Raw genomic sequence first — 20598 nt, 5'->3', positions numbered from 1 at the left:
CCCTCTGCTAGAGACAGAGAAGTAAAAAAGCAAAAAATTCTTGACTAAAAGGAACTTACATTCTACCAAGGGAAACACTATGTACATATTTAACTGGAATCAGTTTATCTTTGAGGAGCCAATTGTTAAAATTTTTAGTGTGAGCATATCCACCTCAGACTTGTAAATGCTACAAACCAGGACTTGATTTATTGTTTTGTTGATAGTCTAGACTTAAGAAAGTAATGGAGAAAATGCTAATAATGCAAATTCAGCCTAAAATATATCATGCATATATACTTTAACCCCAGAAAGCTGGTTGTTAAACATTTTAGCAACCTACCACTGTGTATGAGTATACAGAAAATAACTAGAAACAAACAACAAAAGCACATGAAAATTAAAAAAAAATAGGAAGAAAAAGTGCCTATCACTACTACCTCAAAGTGTACTACAAAGTGATACTCATTAAAATAATCTGATACTGATTAAAAAATACAAAACGTGAGCAATGAAGCAGATTTGGCACATAAGCAACATCCAGAGGCAGCTAAACATAGTAGCATAGTGTTTTATAAACAAGAGCAGAAACCCTACAGCTAGAACTCTAACAAAAATGTTTGGGAAACTTGGAAAGCATTCTAGAAAAAAATTAGATTTAGATCAACATTTCATACGGTGCAGCAGGGTAAGCACCAAGAGACAGGTGACTTCAGTATAAAAAGTCATAGTATAAACAAACTAAAGGAGAAAGGAAAGTATCTTTCACAACTATTGAGAGGGCATGAGCTCTTGATCGTAAAAGAGAGAGAGAAATGTGTAATTTTGATTAAACAAAATTGAAAAATATACATAAACAAAAATAATGTAATTTAATTAGAAGAGAAACAATTAATTGGGAAAAAGTCTCCAAAGCAAATTTCTCTGATAAGCTTATAATATCCAAAATATATAGGAAATTGATATAAATATGTAAGAACAAGAATCATTCCCAAATATATATATATATATATATATATATATTGTTAAAAACTACGACTAGTCAATTCTCAAGGGAAAACATTCCAGCTTTATTGAGAATTATTGGGGGCAGGGGTAAGGAATGCTCCAAATGACCAATATAAGAGAAATGCACATTAAAACAAAAATCCAAGATTCTACCTCACAGCTGCCAGAGTGGCAAAGGTACAAAAAAGAAAGTTATAATTTTTGAGGGTGATATGGGAAGACAGGCATACTAAATGCTGTGTTGGTCAAGATGTGAATCACTCGAGCAGTTCTGGAAAGTAATTTGAAATCGTATCCCAAAAGTCACTGAACTGTGCGTAATTTTTAACCTATCAATACAGTTCCTAGGCATATGTCCCAAAGAGATTAGAAGAATAGGGCAAGCACTCATGTTTCCAAAAATATTTATAGGAGCACTTTTTGTTGTAGAAAAGAACAAAGTGAAAACAAAATATGAAAATTGGTCAGTGGCCAACTGTATTATAGTATATGAATATAATGAAATCTCATATGCTATAAGAAATGATGAAAGGAGCCAAAGGAACCAGGGAAAACTTATATGAATTGTTGCAGAGTAAAGTGAGTAGAAGCAGGAGAACAATTTATGCAATAACCACAACATTACAAGGAAGATTTAAGTGCTCTGATCAGTGTGTGAGAAATGATTTTTAATTAATAACCAATTTCTTGGGGAGATTCACTGCTCCCCCCTCTTCCAATGTTCTGACTTTCAGTTCAGTTTTCTTGTAGGACAGTAGTAATAATAAGATTGAATTAACTCTCCTAGATCTTGGCCAGGCTCCACCCATCCTTGCAAGGAATTTAATCTAGAGTGGGAAAAACCATGAAGGGACCAGCCTTTCACTTTAGATTCTTAACAAGGGGCTCTCCTCAGTAGGGCCCATGTGGAGAGTTTCTCATCAAGCAGAGTTCTTTGTTGGGATACTAACCGTGATTTGACTTTCCCTGTTACCAGTAAGTAAATTTTATCTGGGCAAGTGTGTGTGTGTGTGTGTGTGTGTGTGTGTGTGTGTGTGTGTGTGTGTGTGTGTGTGTGTGTGTGTGTGTGTGTGTGTGTGTGTGTGTGTGTGTGTGTGTGTCTATTTTCAGTGTTTGTGCTTGCAGCTCTTTTCTAATTTTCAGTCTCACAGGGAGGCAATCATCAGGTAGATATGTCTATTTGATAAAGATCTTTTGAAGCAAGCTATATAGGAGTGAGAGAGAGAAACCTGTGTACACAGTAAAGGGCCACCTGGGAAATTCAGGATGTTATGGATATTCAGCTTATGAAACCAATTGCTTGGTAAACCCCAAAAGTACCAGCAGTATATTTCAAATTTCTTTCAGTACTATGGTTTCAAAAAGAGAAATCCTGCTGTGAGAGAATCTCAAAAGCTACAGTCCTTGCTTTCAAACTTGTGGGGTTACATATTAAATTAAGCGGTGTATTTGTGAAAGGAACTCTTTAAGTAAAAGTGCAGAGGTGTGTAAAACTGCCCAAGAGGGCCTTGAAGCCCCATTCTTACTGTTTTTAGGCAGTGTTGTGTCAAAAAATTCTGGCTGTCAGGTAAAGTGAGATCGTAAAGCAAGGAAAGAAAGTAATTTTAATCTCAGCTTTTTGCTTTCTGGGTCACTAAGGGTTCTGTTCCTTGATTAGCTTGTTAAGTAAGGGAATTAAAAAAACAGGGTGAAACTCCCAGGAGTTAGTTTGGGATGTGGAATCAGAGAAGGAATCTTTCTCTCTGAGTAAAAACCCCAAGTTTTTTCCCTCCCTTTGGAGGAAGCTCTAGCAACAGCTTTATACTGATAAAGATCTAGACAAAGCAACCCAAAGATAGCTAGGGCTGAGGAGGGAAAGCTAAGAAAGTTTTTTGTTACTCCAAAGTTAGGTGAATTTGCGTTTTATTAGATCCCAAAGCTCGAGTTTGTAGATTGTGTTTAAATGAACCTAGAGAACTGTCTCTCCTCTCCCTACACTTCCTTCCCCTAGCCCCCAATATATCTGACAATCAGGGTAATGTGTTTAAAACTCAAATGTGTTTTTTGTCCTATAAGACACTTTGATCAGGCATTTTATATCATAACCTTAAATGCGATCACTTTAAGATTTCAGTAATTTGTTTAAAATGCATATTAACATTGTAAAAATGGATTTTTTTAATAAGTAATGTTAGTGAAGGGTATGAGAGAAATCTCCCGATTTGTAAATTGTGTTAACTCTTTCCAGATTCTAAAAGGTAAAGAGCAAAAGTGAGGGTGAGTATGATTTTAATTTGGAAAACTGTGTTAAGGCCGTCAAGCCCTTTTGAGTTTTTCTGGGGTTTTTTTTGTTTGTTTGTTTGTTTTGCTTTCTGGAGGGGGGAAGGCTGGGCAATTGGGGTTAAGTGACTTGCCCAAGGTCACATGGCTAGTGAATGTTAAGTGTCTGAGGCCAGCTTTGAACTCAGGTCTTCCTGACTCCAGGGCCAGTGCTCTATTCACTGTGCCACCTAGCTGCCCCTCAAGCCCTTTTGTTAAAGGGACTGCAGAACAGCCAGAATCCCACTCTTGAGTTTCAGTAGAAACAGAAGGAACATAAGCCACTGCATGTCTCCTAAAAGTGTTTGTAATCACTAAAAACATCTAAATGGATTTTTTAAAAAGAATTTGCCCCACAAACTTGTTTCTATATTGTGTCTTTTGAGAGAATGGAAGATTTGAAGTTCTTTGATCTCCTAGAGAACTCCTGAATTTTGTGATATGCAGAATTAACGAAGAGAATAACCTGGGTTGAAGTTAACTCCATAGCTTGGGAAAGTAGGGCTGTTGTAAGACATTGGTTTAATAATAGTATTAAAGTGCAGCCTGGGATATGGTTGAAATGTAAAGGAAAATGGGCTAGTTTGAGTAATGGGTTTGAAAGATTAGGAAAGAGAAATAAAGGCTTGAGCAAAGATCTGGAAGGGAGATAAGAAGGTATAGGTACAAAGGGGGGACATAACCCTGCACATACAGCGAGTGGGCAGCAGCAAGTCCATGTATTCCAAGCCCTTCCTGTCCCTGTTTAGTGTCTCTGTATGCCCTTGTGGCACCTTCAGATGGTTTAAGCTAATTGAGAGGGTGTGAGGAAGTTTGATTTTGTTTTAAGTAGAAAGATAGAGAATGAAAATTTTGTAATTTAATTTGAACGTCAATAGAGAAAGTTATAGAGGGTTAGAAGGAATCAAAATGGATGATACCACGTCCTTCTAGCCCCTCTTGTTCTATATTGTCGCCTTAAAATCTTTGCCAGTAGATTAGCTGGGAATAGTGAATCCCATAATATGCAATGCTTGGAATAAATAGTCTTTTTTTTTTCTTCTTTGGGGAAGGCAGGACAATTGGGATTAAGTAATAAGTAGTCTTTGTGTAAAATATAATACTAATAATTGAAATTATAAATTGAGGTTCTGTATGATAACATTTGGAAAATAGATCTAGGTGTAATTGAATTTATTCTGGTCTCATTCTAAGTGAAATTTATTATTTATTGTTATTATACTATATGAGAAACTTGTTAACTGTGTGGTTTTAAGATAAGTTAACCTAGTTTTGTGATTTTTGAAGTTATAAAGAGAATGCCTAACATTAATTAGAAAGATTGTTAGAAATGTGAATTCTTTAATTCTTTTGGGTTATGGATTTAATTGTTAAAAGACTGATGTAAAAAAATACAATGATCAGTAACAGATTAGTAACTGAGTTATGGTGTCAATATTTTGAGATTTCAGGATTTAGCCTCTTGGTTAGTGCAGTGATTTTACTTCAATTAAGAACTAGAAATTGCAAAGGAAAAGATTTTTACAAATCAGTCTGTAACCAGCTATGGTCTAAGAGTAAGGTTAGATAATTTCCTAGTTAATCATGTCTACCTGTTGCAATTTGGGGTACTGGGAACCCCAAAATGCAAGGGTATAGGGGTCTGCCTTAAAAGAATTAGACCACTCAAGTCTTATAGTCAGAGTAGAGAGGTTTTATTATAACACTAGTTAGGCAGGCAAAATTCTTAGTAAATCTGCAAAGGATTATTGAATAGGTTTGCCAGATGCCTTAGACTAAACGCCCTTATGGGAAAGTTCAAGGCAAAGACAGTCTTACACCAGTGTGGGAAAGATAAGAGGTTTTCAGGGGTCCAGGTCCCAAACACAAGGTCTTTTCCTTTTAGGGGTCCGGGTCCCATTGCTCCATCACACCTACATTTCAGGGTAAATCTTTAGGAAGACCTTGTTAATTCTAACAATGCATAAATATTGAATATGTTAAAGATATTGGTTATTGGGATTTGGAATTATTGTATAAAATTTTTAAATGTTTCCTTGTACTGTTCAATTATCTAATTGTCATTTAAGTAGTACTGTGAAAGCCCTCAAAATTTCTGCCCTGGAAACAGGCATTAAACAGGCTCTATCTGCATTAAATCAAATTCCTTAGGTCTTACTGTCTGGGCCAAAAAGCCTTAGGTCAATTTAGAGTCTTAAGATATTTTAGCCCAACTGGGGTATAGAAATTCATCTTGCCCTGCTGGAAAGTCAGAGGGGGTTTGGGGGAGGATATAGGAGAGAGCAGATTGGGGGAGGTGGTATCTAGTGGGATTGCTGTTTTGGGGTGGTGAGTAGGGGAAGAAAATTTGTAACTCAAAATCTTGTGGAAATGAATGATATAAACTAAAAATAAACATACAATTTAACTAAAAAAAAGATATTTTAGCCCAGCACATTTTAAGCTAACCTGATAATAATAACAGGCGTGAATTTAAACTGTAAAACTTTATGTGTATTTTATAGTATATGCTGCTTGAAATTCTTAGGAGGATGGGCATGGGGAGCTGGAATGCTCTTTATGTGGGCAGCTCTTTATCTGACAAGTCTCCGAGGTAGAGGCATGGGATCCCAGCTCTTTTAAGGAAGTAGAGCAAAAATTTATATGGAACTGGGAATCAGAGCTGGGAATTTTTACCACCAGTCCAAAAGGAAAAAAAGGGACATATATGAATTTATGGATAGTAATCTTTTTTTTAAAAGTACTGAGTATTGAGGTTTAGAAATTAAAATGTTACCATCAGCGATTATAAATCTAGATGTTATCAGTATACAAATGCCAAAGGTGATGAGATGCCTAATTTTCCATGTAAGGTAATTTGGAAGCGCATTCAACTAAATTAAGGTCGCCTGATTGGTAATGGGTTTTGTTTCAAGTTTTAAATACATGATACTGTTTAGAGTATTGTTAAATTTCTAATTTTATTATGTTGTGTAATTTGGTAAGCAATTGTATTAGCTATGTTGTTAGAGAAACAATTAAGCAATTTGTCCTATAGTCTGGATGTTGTTAGATTAAGAATGGTACTGTTAACAACAACAACAAAAAAGGAATGAATGGTTTAGGAAACTCTTAGGTTGTTCTATCTGCCCTGATAACTATGTGCTATAATATTCTGAAGTAATATAATTTATTTTATTATTTAAATTTTTAAAAATATTTTTTTAAAGTTTTGAGTTCCAAATTCCATCCCTCCATTCCCTCCCCCCTTGCTGAGATGGTAAGCAATCAGATATAGGTTATATATTTGCAATTATGTAAAAAATTTCCATATTAGTCATTTTGTACAAGAAGACTCAAATAAAAGAACAAAAAAGAAAATGAAAAATAGCATGCTTCAGTCTGTATTCCGTCAATATCAGTTCTTTCTTTGGAGGCTAATAGTATGTTTTATCATAGTCTCTTGGGATTGTCTCAGATCATTGTATTGCTGAGAATAGCCAAGTCTTTCACATTTCATTAGTGAACAGTGTTGCTGTTACTATATACAATATTCTCCTTGTTCTGTTCACTTCACTATGCATCAATTCATGTAAGTCTTTCCAGGTTTTTCTGAAATCATCCTGCTTTTCATTTCTTATAGCACAATAATATTCCCATACAATCATATACCACAGCTTGTTTAGTCATTCCCCAATTAATGGGCATCCCTTAATTTCCAAATCTTAGCTGGCACAAAAAGAACAGCTATAAATATTTTTGTACAAATAGGTCCTTTTCCCTTTTTCTGAATGTCTTTGTGATAAACCTAGCTGTGGTATTGCTAGATGGAAGAGTATTCACAGTTTTAGAGTCCCTTGGGCATAGTTCCAAATTGCTCTCCAGAATGGTTGAATCAGTTCATACCTCCACCAATCATAATGCATTATGATCCCAGTTTTCCTACATCTCCTCCAACAGCCAACAGTTTCCTTTTTTGTCAAATTATTGACAACTGTTGACACTCTGATATTATACCTCTGATAGGTATAAGGTGGAAATTGTTTTAATGTGCATTTCTCTGATCAGTAGAGCATTTTTTTCATATGACTATAAATAGCTTTGATTTCTTTGTCTGAAAATTGCCTGTTCATATCCTTTGATCATTTTATCAATTGGGGAATGACTTGTATTTTATAAATTTAACTCAGTTCTCTATGTATTTGAGAAATGAAGCCTTTATCAGAGATAGTTCTTGCAAAAAATTTTCCCCTTGTTTTATGCTTTCCTTCTGATTTTGGTTGCATTGGTTTTGTTTGTGCAAAACTTATAAATTTTAAATAATCAAAATGATCTGTTGGGGTGGCTAGGAGGCACAGTGAATAGAGCACTGGCCCTGGAGTCAGGAGGACCAGAGTTCAAATCCAATCTCAGACACTTGACACACTTACTAGTCCTATGACTTTGGGCAAGTCACTTAACCCCAATTGCCCTCCCCAAAGCAAAAAAAACAAAAAAAATTATCTATTTTACATTTTGTAATGCTCTTTCTATCTTCTTTGGTCCTAAATCCTTTCCTTATCCATAAACCTGGTAGATAAACTATTCTTATTCACTTAATTTGCTTATGATATCACCCTTTAGGTGAAAATCATGTACCTATTTTGACTTAATCTTGGTATACAGTGTGAGATGTTGGTAGTTTCTGCTCTGCTATTTTCCAGTTTTCCCAGCAGTTTTTGTCAAATAGTGAGTTTTTGTTCCAAAAGTTTGGATCTTTAAGTTTCTCACATACTAGATTACTATGGCTATTTACTATAATGTAATTTGTGCTTATGTATTCTGCTGATCCACCACTCTATTTCTTAGCCAGTAGCAGATTGTTTTGATAATTACTGTTTTATAATACAGTTTGAAATTTGGTATGGCTAGACCACTTTTTCATTAACTCCCTTAATATCAGTGAGCTTTTGTTCTTCCAATCGAATTTTATTATATTTTTCTAGCTCTATAAAATGATGTTTTGATAGTTTGATTGGAATTCCACTGAATTAATCCATTTTTTTAGGTAGAGTTATCATTTTTATTATATATATGTAGTTCCTGGGTTTCTCTTAGCACATAGAATCCCAAGTATTTAATATTGTTCACTGTTATTTTAAATGAAATTTCTCTATCTCTTGCTGCTGAACTTTGTTGGTAATATATAGAAATTCTGATGATTTATGTAGGTTTATTTTGTATCCTGCAACTTTGCTAGTTATCAATAATTTCAAGTCATTTTTACTTCATTCTCTGGGGTTTTCTAAGTATAACATATCCTCTGCAAAAAGTGTTAGTTTTGTTTCTTCATTGCCTATTCTAATTGCTCTAATTTCTTTTTCCTCTTTTATTGCCATAGCTAATATTTCTAATACAATATTAAATAATAGAGGTGGTAATGGGCATCCTTGCTTCATCCCTGATTTTACTGGGAAGGTTTCTAGCTTAATTCCCATTACAGCTAATGCTTGCTGATAGTTTTAGATAAATAGGACTTAATCATTTTAAGGTAAACTCCATTTAGTCTCATACTCTCTAATATTTTTAATAGGAAGGGGTACTATATTTTGTCAGACTTTTTCTGCATCTATTGAGATAATAGTATGATTTCTGTTGCTTTTCTTTGTGATACAGTCAATTATGCTGATGGTTTTCTTAATATTGAACCAGATCTACATTCCTGGTATAAGTCCCACCTGGTCATAGCATATGATCCTTGTGAAAATATTGCTATAATCTATTTGCTAGCATTTTATTTATTTTTTTGTATCAATATTCATTAGGGAAATTGGCCTACAATTTTCTTTCTCTGTTTTGGTTCTTCCTGGTATATTTATCAGCACCATATTTGTGTCATAAAAGGAGTTTGGTAGAATTCCACCTATTTTTCCAAGTAATTTATAAGGTATTGGGATTAATTGGTCTTCAAATGTTTGGTAGAATTTGCTTTGTGATTCCCTCTGGTCATAGGGACTTTTTCTTAGGAAGTTCATTTGTGTCTTATTCAATTTCTTTTTCTAAGATTGGGTTAAGTATTTTATTTCTTATGTTAATCTGGGTAATTTATATTTTTGTATATACTTGTCCATTTAATTTATGTTGTCAAATTTATTGGCATATAATTTGGCCAAATAACTCCTAATAATTGTCTTAATTTCTTCTTCATTGGTAGTGAATTCACCCCTTTTGTTTTTGACACTAGCAAGTTGATTTTCTTTCTTTTTTAAAAATCAAATTAATCAATGGTTTATCTCTCTTAGTATCCCTCCCCCACCCCATAAAACTAGTTCCTAGTTTTATTTATTAGTTCAATGGTTTCCTTACATTCAATTTTTTAATCTCTCCTTTGATTTTCAGGATTTCCAATTTGGTATTTAATTGGGGATTTTTAATTTGTTGTTCTTCTAGGTTTTTTTTTTTTGTTTTGGTTTGTTTTATGCCCAATTCATTGATCTGCTCTTTCTCTGTTTTATTGATTTAAGCAATTAGAGTTACAAATTTCCCCCTAATTACTGCTTTGGGTACATCCTATACATTTTGGTATATTATTGTAATTTTCTCTAATGGAATTATCGTTTCTCTGAATTGTTCTTTGACCTATTTGTGTTTTAGGATTAGATTATTTAATTTCCAATTAATTTTTACTTTCTTTCCATTGTTCATTATTGAATGTAATTTTTATTGCGTTATGATCTGAAAGGAGGCCTTTGCATTATGGTTTGAAAAGGATTCTGCTTTTCTGCATTTGGTTGTGAGGTTTTTATGTCCTAAAACATGGTCAGTTTTTGCGTAGGTGCTGTGTACTTGCTGCTCAGTTGCTATGGCAACAGAGTCTCTCTGCTGGTAGATCCCAGGGGCAAGGTTTTGCTATTTGTCAGCCAGGGTCAGCCTTTAATATTGGTCAGAAGTGGGGTCAGGTTTTCCCTGGTGGCTGTTGCTGTTGCTGGGACCTTGTGGTACACAGACTGCTTACTTGCCTAGTCTGCTGGTTTGCTGGAGGTGGCCTCACTGTTGGATTGCCCTAGGCTTAGAGCCCTGCTGCAGGCCCCCTGCTGTGACACTGGCTGTTGTTGATGTTTTTGGATTTACTTCTCCTCCCATCTCGGTGAGACAGACCTTTCCTGCTGGGCTTATAAACTATTTTAAACTATTTCCCTGCTCCTAAACCAGTTCCTGGGGAGGTTTTCTAGTTGTCTGGAAGGGAAATTGGGAGGACTACTGAGGGTTCCTTCCTCATTCTGCCATCTTTGCACCCTGTCTGAAATACTGTAATTGAAGAAATTATAAATTTCCAAGTTTTGCCTATATTTCAAAGAAAGTTTCATCTAAAAGTATTTGGCTATTACAAAAATTATGTGGTTGTTTACTAACTTATTTGGAATTACTGTTTTAATCAAGTACTTACATAGCTATTTTAAAAAGGAAAATTGGTAATTACACAAAGAAAAGACCTTTTAAAATCTCCTTTGTAAACCTACAAATTCTTAGAACCATCTAGTCATAAATTCTTATCAACCCTGTGCAAGAGTGTGCTGGGTTGAAATTCCTACTGAGTAAATAGGATAGGAAATGGGAATCCTTACACACAAAATGGGAGTGAAATTTTCAATACTTATTATGTAGAGTGAGTTTTGTCTGAGGTTATCTATTACTTGGGGAGGTTATATAAACCTTGAAACAACTTAGTCTTAACAAACTCCACTCTTAGAGATTAATTTTGCTTTAAGGGGTGAATTTTAGAGAGGGATATGTATGTATGTATGCTAATTTGGAGGTTTGTTTTTTTCTAGGAGTTTAAGTGAACTATCATATTTTTACTATGTGGAATTCCAGAATGTAATTATTTTTGTTGATGTCTAGTGATATATTTAAAGAGAATGGGAAGAGAATTATATTTGAGTAAATTTTTAAGGACCTGATAAACTTTGTTATTGTGATAAGGCTAATTTATGTTCTTTTGGGGCTTAGAAAAACCAATTCTCCATATTGCAAACAGGTTTTGATGAGAGAGTGGTGGTTCTTGAATTTGTGATGATTAGGAATTTTGTTTTTTATGGTACTTTTGGCATTTATTTATGTAACTTAAAGACATTTTATACCAACTTTGGATAAATTGCAATTTTAAAGATTTATTTTTCCTTTGAGCTTGAATAAGAGAGATGTGTCATTTTAGAAGTTTCCAACTAATTTACTTCATGAAAATTTAGTGATTGTTCCTCCTAACATCAGGAAAAATTTTAAGCAGTTTTTAAGAAAGTGAAATACTTTTAGGAAGGAATGTTTAAATTAATCAATTCTTTTGTAAAAACCTTTTGTGTAATTTTTAGAAAGCCTACTAAATTTTATTTGTAAGCTAATTAATTGAAATTATTTTATGGCATTAATAACTATTGTGTATAAAACTACTGTGATTAGTGAGATTGTTTGAGGCTATAGCTTTTATGGAACCCTGAATTTTCCTTTAGGAGTCCTAAGAGAAAGGTATGCATGTTTAAGATCAGAATTTGTTAGGTAACTTGTAACAGGGCATAAGATTTGCAAAAAACAAATAAGTAAATAAATTATATATATATACACATATACACATATGTACACACGTGTGTGTGTGGGTGTATACACATATGTAAAGAGAACCACAGATATAAAGATGGGAAAGACCTTAGAGGTCATCGAAGATCTCATTTTAAAATGAAGCAAACGAGGCTCAGTTTAAGCAACTTATTCTATCACACACATAGTGACAGAGACACACTTGAAGCCCATGTCCTCAAATACAATGTTCTTTCTATTGTACCACATTGAGTTTGAAGACTTAGAATGGTATCCTGGTTTTTCCACTTCACACACTTATCTATGCTTTCTTTGTCTCTTTGGAGACAGTAATACTTACCCGTCTTGGATGGACTTTGTAAACCATGCAGCAGATGTTAATTATTATAGAAAACAAGGCCAATTGTAAAAGTAAGAAAAGATTAAAGGACTTTATACCTAATATAAGTATGTGGTCTTTTAAAAGTTGCAATAATAGTTTATATTTGTTAAGTACTCTAAATCTGTAGTCTTTCAACTTTTTTTGATTATGTTTCCCTTTCAGCAAAAGAGAAAATTTGAGAATGCCATATATGCGTCTATCTATGTATATATGTACATACACACAATACATGTATATATGATATATGTATATATTTATAAAATGTATAACTACTGCTAACTTAATTATTAATGCATTATAAAAATTACAAAAATGAAAATTAAAGAGGATGAGATAATTGAATATATTTGATTGAATATTGAATTGAATAACTGAATATATTTGATTTTAAATTCAATGGCACATTACTGGAGTTATTTTTTTTCAGTAAAAAACTTTAATAGTGCTTTTCTGGTAATCAATTTGAAAGACTAACTTCAGTATGTTATAATATTACCTTTAAAGATGTACATGCCTGTTTTAAAATTATTTATTTATTTTTTTAAAAAATTACTTATTTACTTTTAGTTTACAACATTCAGTTCCACAATCCCTTGAGTTCCAAATTTTCTCCCCCTCCCTCTTCTCCCTTCTTGTCCCCCATGGTGGCATGCAATTCAATATAGATTCTACAAATACCTTTGCATTAAACATTAGTTAAGTGGTAAAAAAGAATTATAACCAATGGAATGAACGAGAAAGAAGGAATGAAACAAAACACAAAAAAGAGAGAGCAAGTCGTTTGCTTCAATCTGCATTCAGACTCTGTACTTCTTTTCTCTGGATGTGGATATCCCTTTCCATCATGAGTCTTTTGGAGCTGTCTTGCATTACTGAGAGGAGCTCAGTCTATCAGTTAGTTGTCACAGATATGATTTGTCTGTAATTCTCCTGGTTCTCCTCTCCTCACTCAGCATCAGTTTATATATGTCTCTCCAGATTATTATGAAGTCTGTTTGCTCCTCATTTCTTATAGCATAATAGTATTCCATTAAATTCATATACCACAACTTGTTTAGCCATTCCCCAATTGATGGGCATCCCCTTGATTTCCAATTCTTTGCCACCACAAAAAGAGCTGCTAGAAATATTTTTGTACATATGGGTCCATATTGCTAGGTCAAAAGGTACATACTTTTTTTTATAGCTATTTGGGCATAGTTCCAAATTGCTCTCCAGAATGATTGGATGAGTTCACAACTCCACCAACAATGCATTAGTGTTCCAATTTTTCACATCCTCTCCAGCATTTATCATTTTCCTCTTGAGAGATGTGGTACCTCAGACTTGTTTTGATTTGGATTTCTCTAATCAATAGTGACTTAGAGCATTTTTTTTATATGCTTATGGATGTCTTTAATTTCTCCCTCTGAAAACTACCTGTTCATATCCTTTGACCATTTATCAATTGGGGAGTGACTTGTATCTGTAGTTAATTTAAAAAATATATTTTTTATTTAATTTATGGAATAAAACAAGCACTTCCATAACATGGTTCAATAAAAAAGATGATTGCACATGAAACTGTAAATCTACTATGCACAACTTGCTGTTCCTTTCAAATATACAAGAAAATTATCATGTAAATTTCTTTTTTTCTTCCTCCTCTCCCCCCTCTTGCAAGATGGCTACCATTAAGCACAATTACATATATATGTGTAAAAGTATTCTATAAATACTTCTATTTAGCAATTCTTTCTCTGGATGCAGATAATGTTTTTCTTCCTATGTCTTTTATAGTTCATTTGAGTATTTATAATTGAAAAAATAGCTTATTTACTCAAAGTCCTTCCTAAAAAAATATTGCTGTTACTTTATACAACATTCTCTTGGTTTTGCTCATTTCACTCTTCATTATTTCATGAAAGTCCATGTTTTTCTAAAATCATTGAGCTCATCATTACTTATAGCACAATAGTATTCAATCACAATCATATACCAAACTTGTTCAGCCATTTCCCAATTCATGGATATCTGTGCCATTTCCAGTTCTTTTGGAGTTTATTGAGTATGGGATGGATGTGCTCATACCCTTATTTTAGGAAAATCCCTGGTAGCCATATGGAGAAGGAATTGAAGACAGGAGAGATTGGAGGCAGGGAGATAAATTAGCACTAGAGTTAAGCTACAGTTTATCATAGAAAGCTTCTGATTCCCTTTTTAAAATGCTCCACGTATGTTCTTTATCAGTATTAGATTGACAGTGAATATTAAGTTGAAGAAATAAACAAATCTAGATGTTTGCATTTCTTTATTGTTTTGTTGTTTGCATAGACTTGAGAAAGTAATAGAAAAAATATTAATAAAGCAGGTTGACATTAAAAGTGTTTCATGGGTACAGTCCTCCTCTTTCCCCTGAACTACTGTTACCTTCCTAACTTTCTCTGGACTTTTATGTATGCATATACAACACATATATACTACATTTGCATATAGACATGCATTTGCATGTATGCATATAAATACAAAAAAAATACTGGATCTGGGACTGGGAGTCAGGGGAGAAGAACATTCTTTTTGCTTTTCTGTATTTAAGGCCACAGATTATATTTGAAAGGTTCTAGGAACAAAATGTCAACATTTTATACTGCTAAGTATGTGTTGTCATCAGTCGATCAATGAATGTTTATTAAGTGACTACTAAGTGTCAGGTGCCATGCTAAATTCTAAGAATACCATCAATCAATCAGCAGGCATTTCTTATGCTTAGACAATATAACAGATACGAGAGATACAAATAGAAAAATGTAATACTTTCTGTCCTGAGGGAGCCAGCATTCTATGGGGGGAACACAATGCAATACACATACCCGTATAAAAATATATAATATGTATATGTACAATAAATACAATTTTATTGTTAGGTGGGAAGCACTAGCAACTGTAGTTATCTGGTAGAATCTAATGTAGGAGATGGCATTTCAGCTGACCTTTGAAAGAGACAAAGGATTCTCAGAGGCAGAGGCTAGGAGTGAACATATTCTAGGAATGAAGGACAATCCATAGATTTGTATGGAGAAGGTGATAGAGTAGCTGGTATTTAGAACAGCAGAGTCCATTCTCAGTAGGGCAGAGAGTATGGGAAAGGGGTGTATTATATAGTATGGCTAGGGAAGTATGTTTGAGCTAGACTGTGAAGGGCTAACTGTCAAAGAGATAGGAGTTTTTAGAATTCTAGAAGTGAATCACTGGAGTTTGGGTAGGGGAATGACATAGTCAGACCTGTGCTTTAGAAATAGCATTTTGGCACTTGTGACTGAGTATAGTAAGACAGATTGGAGAGAGAATGAGACTTAAGTCAAGGAAAACAATTTGAGCTTCCAATTTGGATGGTTTCAATAGAGAGGTAATAAGGGCCTGAACTAGGGTAGCCCCGTGAGTGGAGAAAATGGTAGAGATGTGAGAAAAGTCATGGAAATAAAATTACAAGACTTGGCAGCTGATTGGATATCTGGAGTGAAAAAGGATGAGGAATAAAGGATGGCTGCTAGGATGTGAATTTAGGTGGCTGGAAAAATGGTAGTCCTCTGGACAGGGATAGGGAAATTGGGAAGAAGAATTAATTTTGGTGGAAAGATAATTAATTCTATTTTGAAGATTGTGAGTTTGAAATGCCTGTGAAATGGCCAATAGGCAATTGGTGATATGGGACTAAGAGACTCCCATCCCTCAAGAAGCTTACATTCTACTGATAGAAGCTGATTTGTCCTATTGAACAGAGCTTTCCATGGTGAATTGACTTTGGTATGTCATCAAACTGAATTCCCCATAATATATTATGAAATTAGTTTACCCTGAATATTGAAAGATTTTCATGATCGATGTGTTTATATTTATTGAGGAGAGAGAAGCAATACATTAGTTCCAGGTTCTCTATTAATGACCTGAATGGAAGCATCTCTCCTTAATAAAATACTTGTTTTTCCATTAGTCAGTAACAACATTTATTTTATGTCATCAAATGGTTGGTTTTCAATACCAAGAAGGCAGAAAGTGAGCCTTTACTTCTTTTTTTTCCCCTAAATAACAATGTCTCTTTCATTTGTCAAGAACAGAAGCAGGAGATAATTGTTTTTTACCAAAAGCAAAATATTTATTCAGAAGACAAACACCCAGAGGAGAGGTCCACATCTTTCCACATCAGTTCTGACATTGTCTGTTTAAAGCAGATATGATCATTAGTTGACAAGCTGGGAAATTTTTTTGTTTGTTTCAATGATCATCTTCCATAGATGCAAAGAATTAGAGTAGAGTTAGTGAAGAAAAAACATGCTCTCATTCTTCATTCTGCTTTTGTTTATTTATTCTTCACAGGAAGATGAAGATGCTTTTACTTTTGATGTTGTTCTATGGCAGTGTCAACAGTGACGCAGTTTCAAAGCCCAACATTATTATAGCAATGGCAGACGACCTTGGCATTGGAGATCCTGGATGCTATGGAAACACAACACTAAGGTTTAATAATAGAAGTTCTGTATAAATGATTGTGCCTATAAATGTATACGTTCATTGTTTTTCTTCCTTGGAAGTTTTTAAATGTCCTCAGAACCATGAGTATAGGCTACATCTGTTACATATAAGAAACCATAACAATAATGCTCTTCCATTTGTCTTTTTTGTAGATTTATATTTGGATATATATTGAAATATAAATATGTATGTGGGAATTAGAATATGCTTAGCAAGAACTATGAGTGCAAATATATAATTTCCTTCTCTATGAAGAATCCTACCAAAGAAGCATTTCTACTTTCCATTATTCATTTTACTGTTACTGTGTTATATAATATGTGGAAGGGAAAAATCTGAAAAGTATCTCCTTTGCCTTTTTTCTTTCCCTTTATCTTCCTTTTTTCCCCCATGTCTCCCCCCCCATACATACCTCCTGCCATTTATAAAAATATTTGGGGTGTCTGGCAGTGCTTCATTGCTACATGGTCCCGCTTAGCTCTTGCCATACTTGTCTGCTCTTTTTTCCTCTTCCTGCAACCCCTATTATTTTTCACTGACAAACAGTGAGGGTATTATACTGCCATCTTTTCAAAGGGCCTGCAAGCCATAGAATCAGAACTGGGAAAGGGATATGGTAGCGATAAGTCTTTAGTATTATATATTTTGCATCACTCCTATTTCCAAGGTTTCAATAGAATGAATTGATTTACAATAAGAGCATCCCTTATTCTTTAAGCTAAAAAAAAGTAAATCCTTGCTATACTCAAATAGTGATTTTTTTCAGTGTTCTTTTTCTGTTTGCAATAAGAAGGAAGAAATTAAATAAAAGTCCTATAGAGAACTATCACAAATTGGAAGCAAATAATTTACTGTAGACTATAAAATATTACTTCCTTTCATTAGAATTTTCCAAAATGAACTATGAATAATAAATATTTGAATCTACTTTTTTCTGACATGTCAACTAATTAACTTGTTATCAAGTTGATTATAGATACTGACTTATTTTCATTTCACTTAGCCAACCTCTTCATTATTTCCCCTATATCAATGCTTTTGATTCCAGAAATAAGCCACTGGAGTCTGAGAAGGGGAGTAACAAAGTTAGACCTATGCTTTAATATTAATATCATTTTGGCATTGGCAGCTGAGTGGAGAATAGACTTGAGGAGGGCAGGACTTGAGACAAGGAAATCAATTTGGACTTCCAGTGAAGATCATTTCAGTAGTCCGAAAACTTTGTTCCATAGTTAATTTAAAATTAAATAATTTTTTTTTCATGAGTAACTTACTTTTTTAAAGTGCAAGTCATATTTGTTTCAATTTGAGCTATGGGATTACAAGTGCCTTTCTTATTTAAAACATATATTTGAAAGAAAACTTTTAGATGTTGGAAATTCTTTCTAGATACATATTGGGGATATTCCACTCCTCTTTCTTAGAGTTTTCATTGAATTTCATATCAGTGTTTTATACCTTTTGTAATTTACTAGTCATTTGTTTTGGAATCTGTTTATGGTATTTTTAGTATTTATGATATGCATCTTTCTTTGCATTAGAAATCTTACTTCTCTGGCTCATCTGTATTAGTTCTTTTGTCTTGATTTTTTCCCTTTCACATTTCCTTAATATTCATTTAGTCCAAAAATTAAAAAAAAAAATTTTGATGCCCCTGCCGTCTGCCTTTGTAAGAAAATCAAAGTATCATCATTAATCATAATCAGACCGTTAATAAGGAAAGAAAAGACTGGCAGTCCCTAAACCCTCTTCCCATCACCAACTCAGCTGTTTGAAAGGACAGGATATAGAAGTTCTCAGGAAAGAAAGACTTTACAATGAGAAAAATACACTTCAGGATTAATCTAATTTTTCTGCTTCCCCTAACTTTCAAATTCACATTTTTTTCCTCAGTGTTAGTTCATTGCTCATTTCTTTCCCTCTCATGGGCTATGGCAAATACTATAAGTTTCAGAGTTAGCTGATATAGGTTTTGCCTTCTTAGACCTTGCAATCTAAGAGAAGCAATAATGGGGAGAAACAAAAATAATTCAGGCAAGGAATCAATTGAATAACTGTGGTTGTCTTCTGTGAGGATATTATATGAAATTAAAGTGATACTTGCAAAATTATGAGTGATGAGGAGTGAAAGGGGTGAAATGTTTAGGTAGGTTTTAATATCCAGTTCATCCAGAAGGAGGTTGTCAGCATGCTAATTCTCAGAGAAATAGCATCACGACTACTTAGATTTCATTGTATAGCATCTTGGTAGTATATTTACAAATCAGCACCTAGTTAAAACAAAGACTTCTATGACTCTTGTAGAAAGAGAGACAAATAATAATAATATGTCCTTTGTTAGTATCTATATTTTATGTAGCAGAAGGTAAATATTAATTAGAAGAATAAATATTAATTATAAAACATATAATGGGGCAGCTGTGTGGTACAGTGGACCTAGTGCTAAACTTGGGGTTAGTAAGACTTTGAGTTCAAATCCTACACCACCTAACCCCAAGAGTTGTGAAGATCAATGGAGAGAACATACCGTATAAAGTGCTTTGCAAACCTTAAGTGCTATATAAATGCTAGCTAGCTATTATCATAATTAAAATCTTCATTTTTAGGGCAATTAAAGTGAAATGATTCTTCTCCTTCCCCTAGAACTCCTAATATTGACAGGATAGCCAAAGGGGGAGTGAAATTCACTCAGCACTTGGCTGCATCTCCACTGTGTACCCCAAGTAGGGCGGCTTTTCTGACAGGCCGTTACCCTGTCCGATCAGGTAAAAATTCATTTTAAAATTATTATTGTTTATTTTCTTCTGCTAGGAAGATATCTGTCACTAATGCTCTACTTCCCTCTTTTTTTTTTTTTTTTTTTTTGCCTGGTCCAGGGATGGCTTCACGCTCAAAGGTTGGAGTATTCCTATTTTCGGCTTCTTCAGGTGGACTTCCTGCAAATGAAATCACTTTTGCTAAGCTTTTGAAGAACCAAGGCTATTCTACGGCTCTGATAGGTAGAGACAGTTGAGAGAAATGTGGGGGAGGAAAGGAATTTAAGAGTATAGAAAGAGAAAGGAACTTCACAGAGAAGTCAATTAACAAAAATTTACTAAGTGCTTGTTATGTGTTAGACTCCATAAAGGTGATGGATGAGGGAAGGAATGGGAGTGTTACAAGGATAAGTGAAAATGTGTGTGACTCAGAGACAATTTAACATAAATTCTGAAAGCAATATTTATTACTTTTATAGAAAGGATGACAGCCTAGGGTTTCAATTTTAGAGGACTGTGTTCGAACTTTGACTTTGAAACTTAACTATGTTGTATTGAGTAAATTACTCAGATTCCCTGAGCCTCTGTTTCTGAATCTGAAAATGAAAGGCTTAGATTAGATGACCACTAAGGTCCTTAGCTCTAAATATGTAATCCTATGAAATTTGTGCAAATTCTGAATGGATGTATTGAACAATTATGTTTGTGTATTATATATGTAAACATACATAAAAAGTTTTTTTTTTCATACCTATATATGTTAATATAAAATCATCCTCTAGTGAAGAAGTTCTACTTCAGGTAGGATTTTGGGCTCTTGAAGGTTAAGCCAGTGGATTACCAGATCTAAAAAGGCCTACCAAGTTGGAAAGATTTCAGGTAAGAACCAGGTGATAGACTATATGTACATCACCTGCACACAAACTTAGCAAAATTTACAGTCTATACCTAGAAGTTTGGAAGTAAGGTAAGAAATTATTGACCACAGTGACTCTTGGTTCTGAAATATTCTTTATAGCAATGACATCACAGTTTTGTTTTGTTGTTTGTGAATAGTTGAAGTAAACATTTCATAAAATATATGATTAAATATTATTACTTCCACACTTATTTCTA

At 33.9% G+C, this 20598-nt stretch overlaps 1 protein-coding gene across 8 annotated transcripts in view; it reads left to right on the top strand.

Annotated features, from left to right (window-relative positions):
* The window catches only part of STS (steroid sulfatase), a 192910-nt gene that overhangs the window by 50266 nt on the left and 122046 nt on the right, over positions 1–20598 (top strand). For 7 of the 8 annotated variants that reach the window (XM_069072818.1, XM_069072826.1, XM_069072820.1 and 4 more), the window contains 3 exons: positions 16571–16711; positions 19370–19491; positions 19603–19725. In XM_069072818.1, the coding sequence (XP_068928919.1) occupies positions 16571–16711; positions 19370–19491; positions 19603–19725 (386 nt within the window). Of the gene's footprint in view, positions 1–10300; positions 10391–16570; positions 16712–19369; positions 19492–19602; positions 19726–20598 lie in introns of those variants that run through there. The other variant, XM_069072819.1, reaches the window with a different exon arrangement.

The sequence above is a fragment of the Petaurus breviceps genome, unplaced genomic scaffold (assembly GCF_028583685.1).
Source record: "Petaurus breviceps papuanus isolate PSGF00001 unplaced genomic scaffold, PetGlider_PUasm1.0 90849, whole genome shotgun sequence".
In the NCBI taxonomy this organism is placed as follows: Eukaryota; Metazoa; Chordata; class Mammalia; order Diprotodontia; family Petauridae; genus Petaurus; species Petaurus breviceps.
This window is presented reverse-complemented; position numbering and strand designations above follow the sequence as displayed.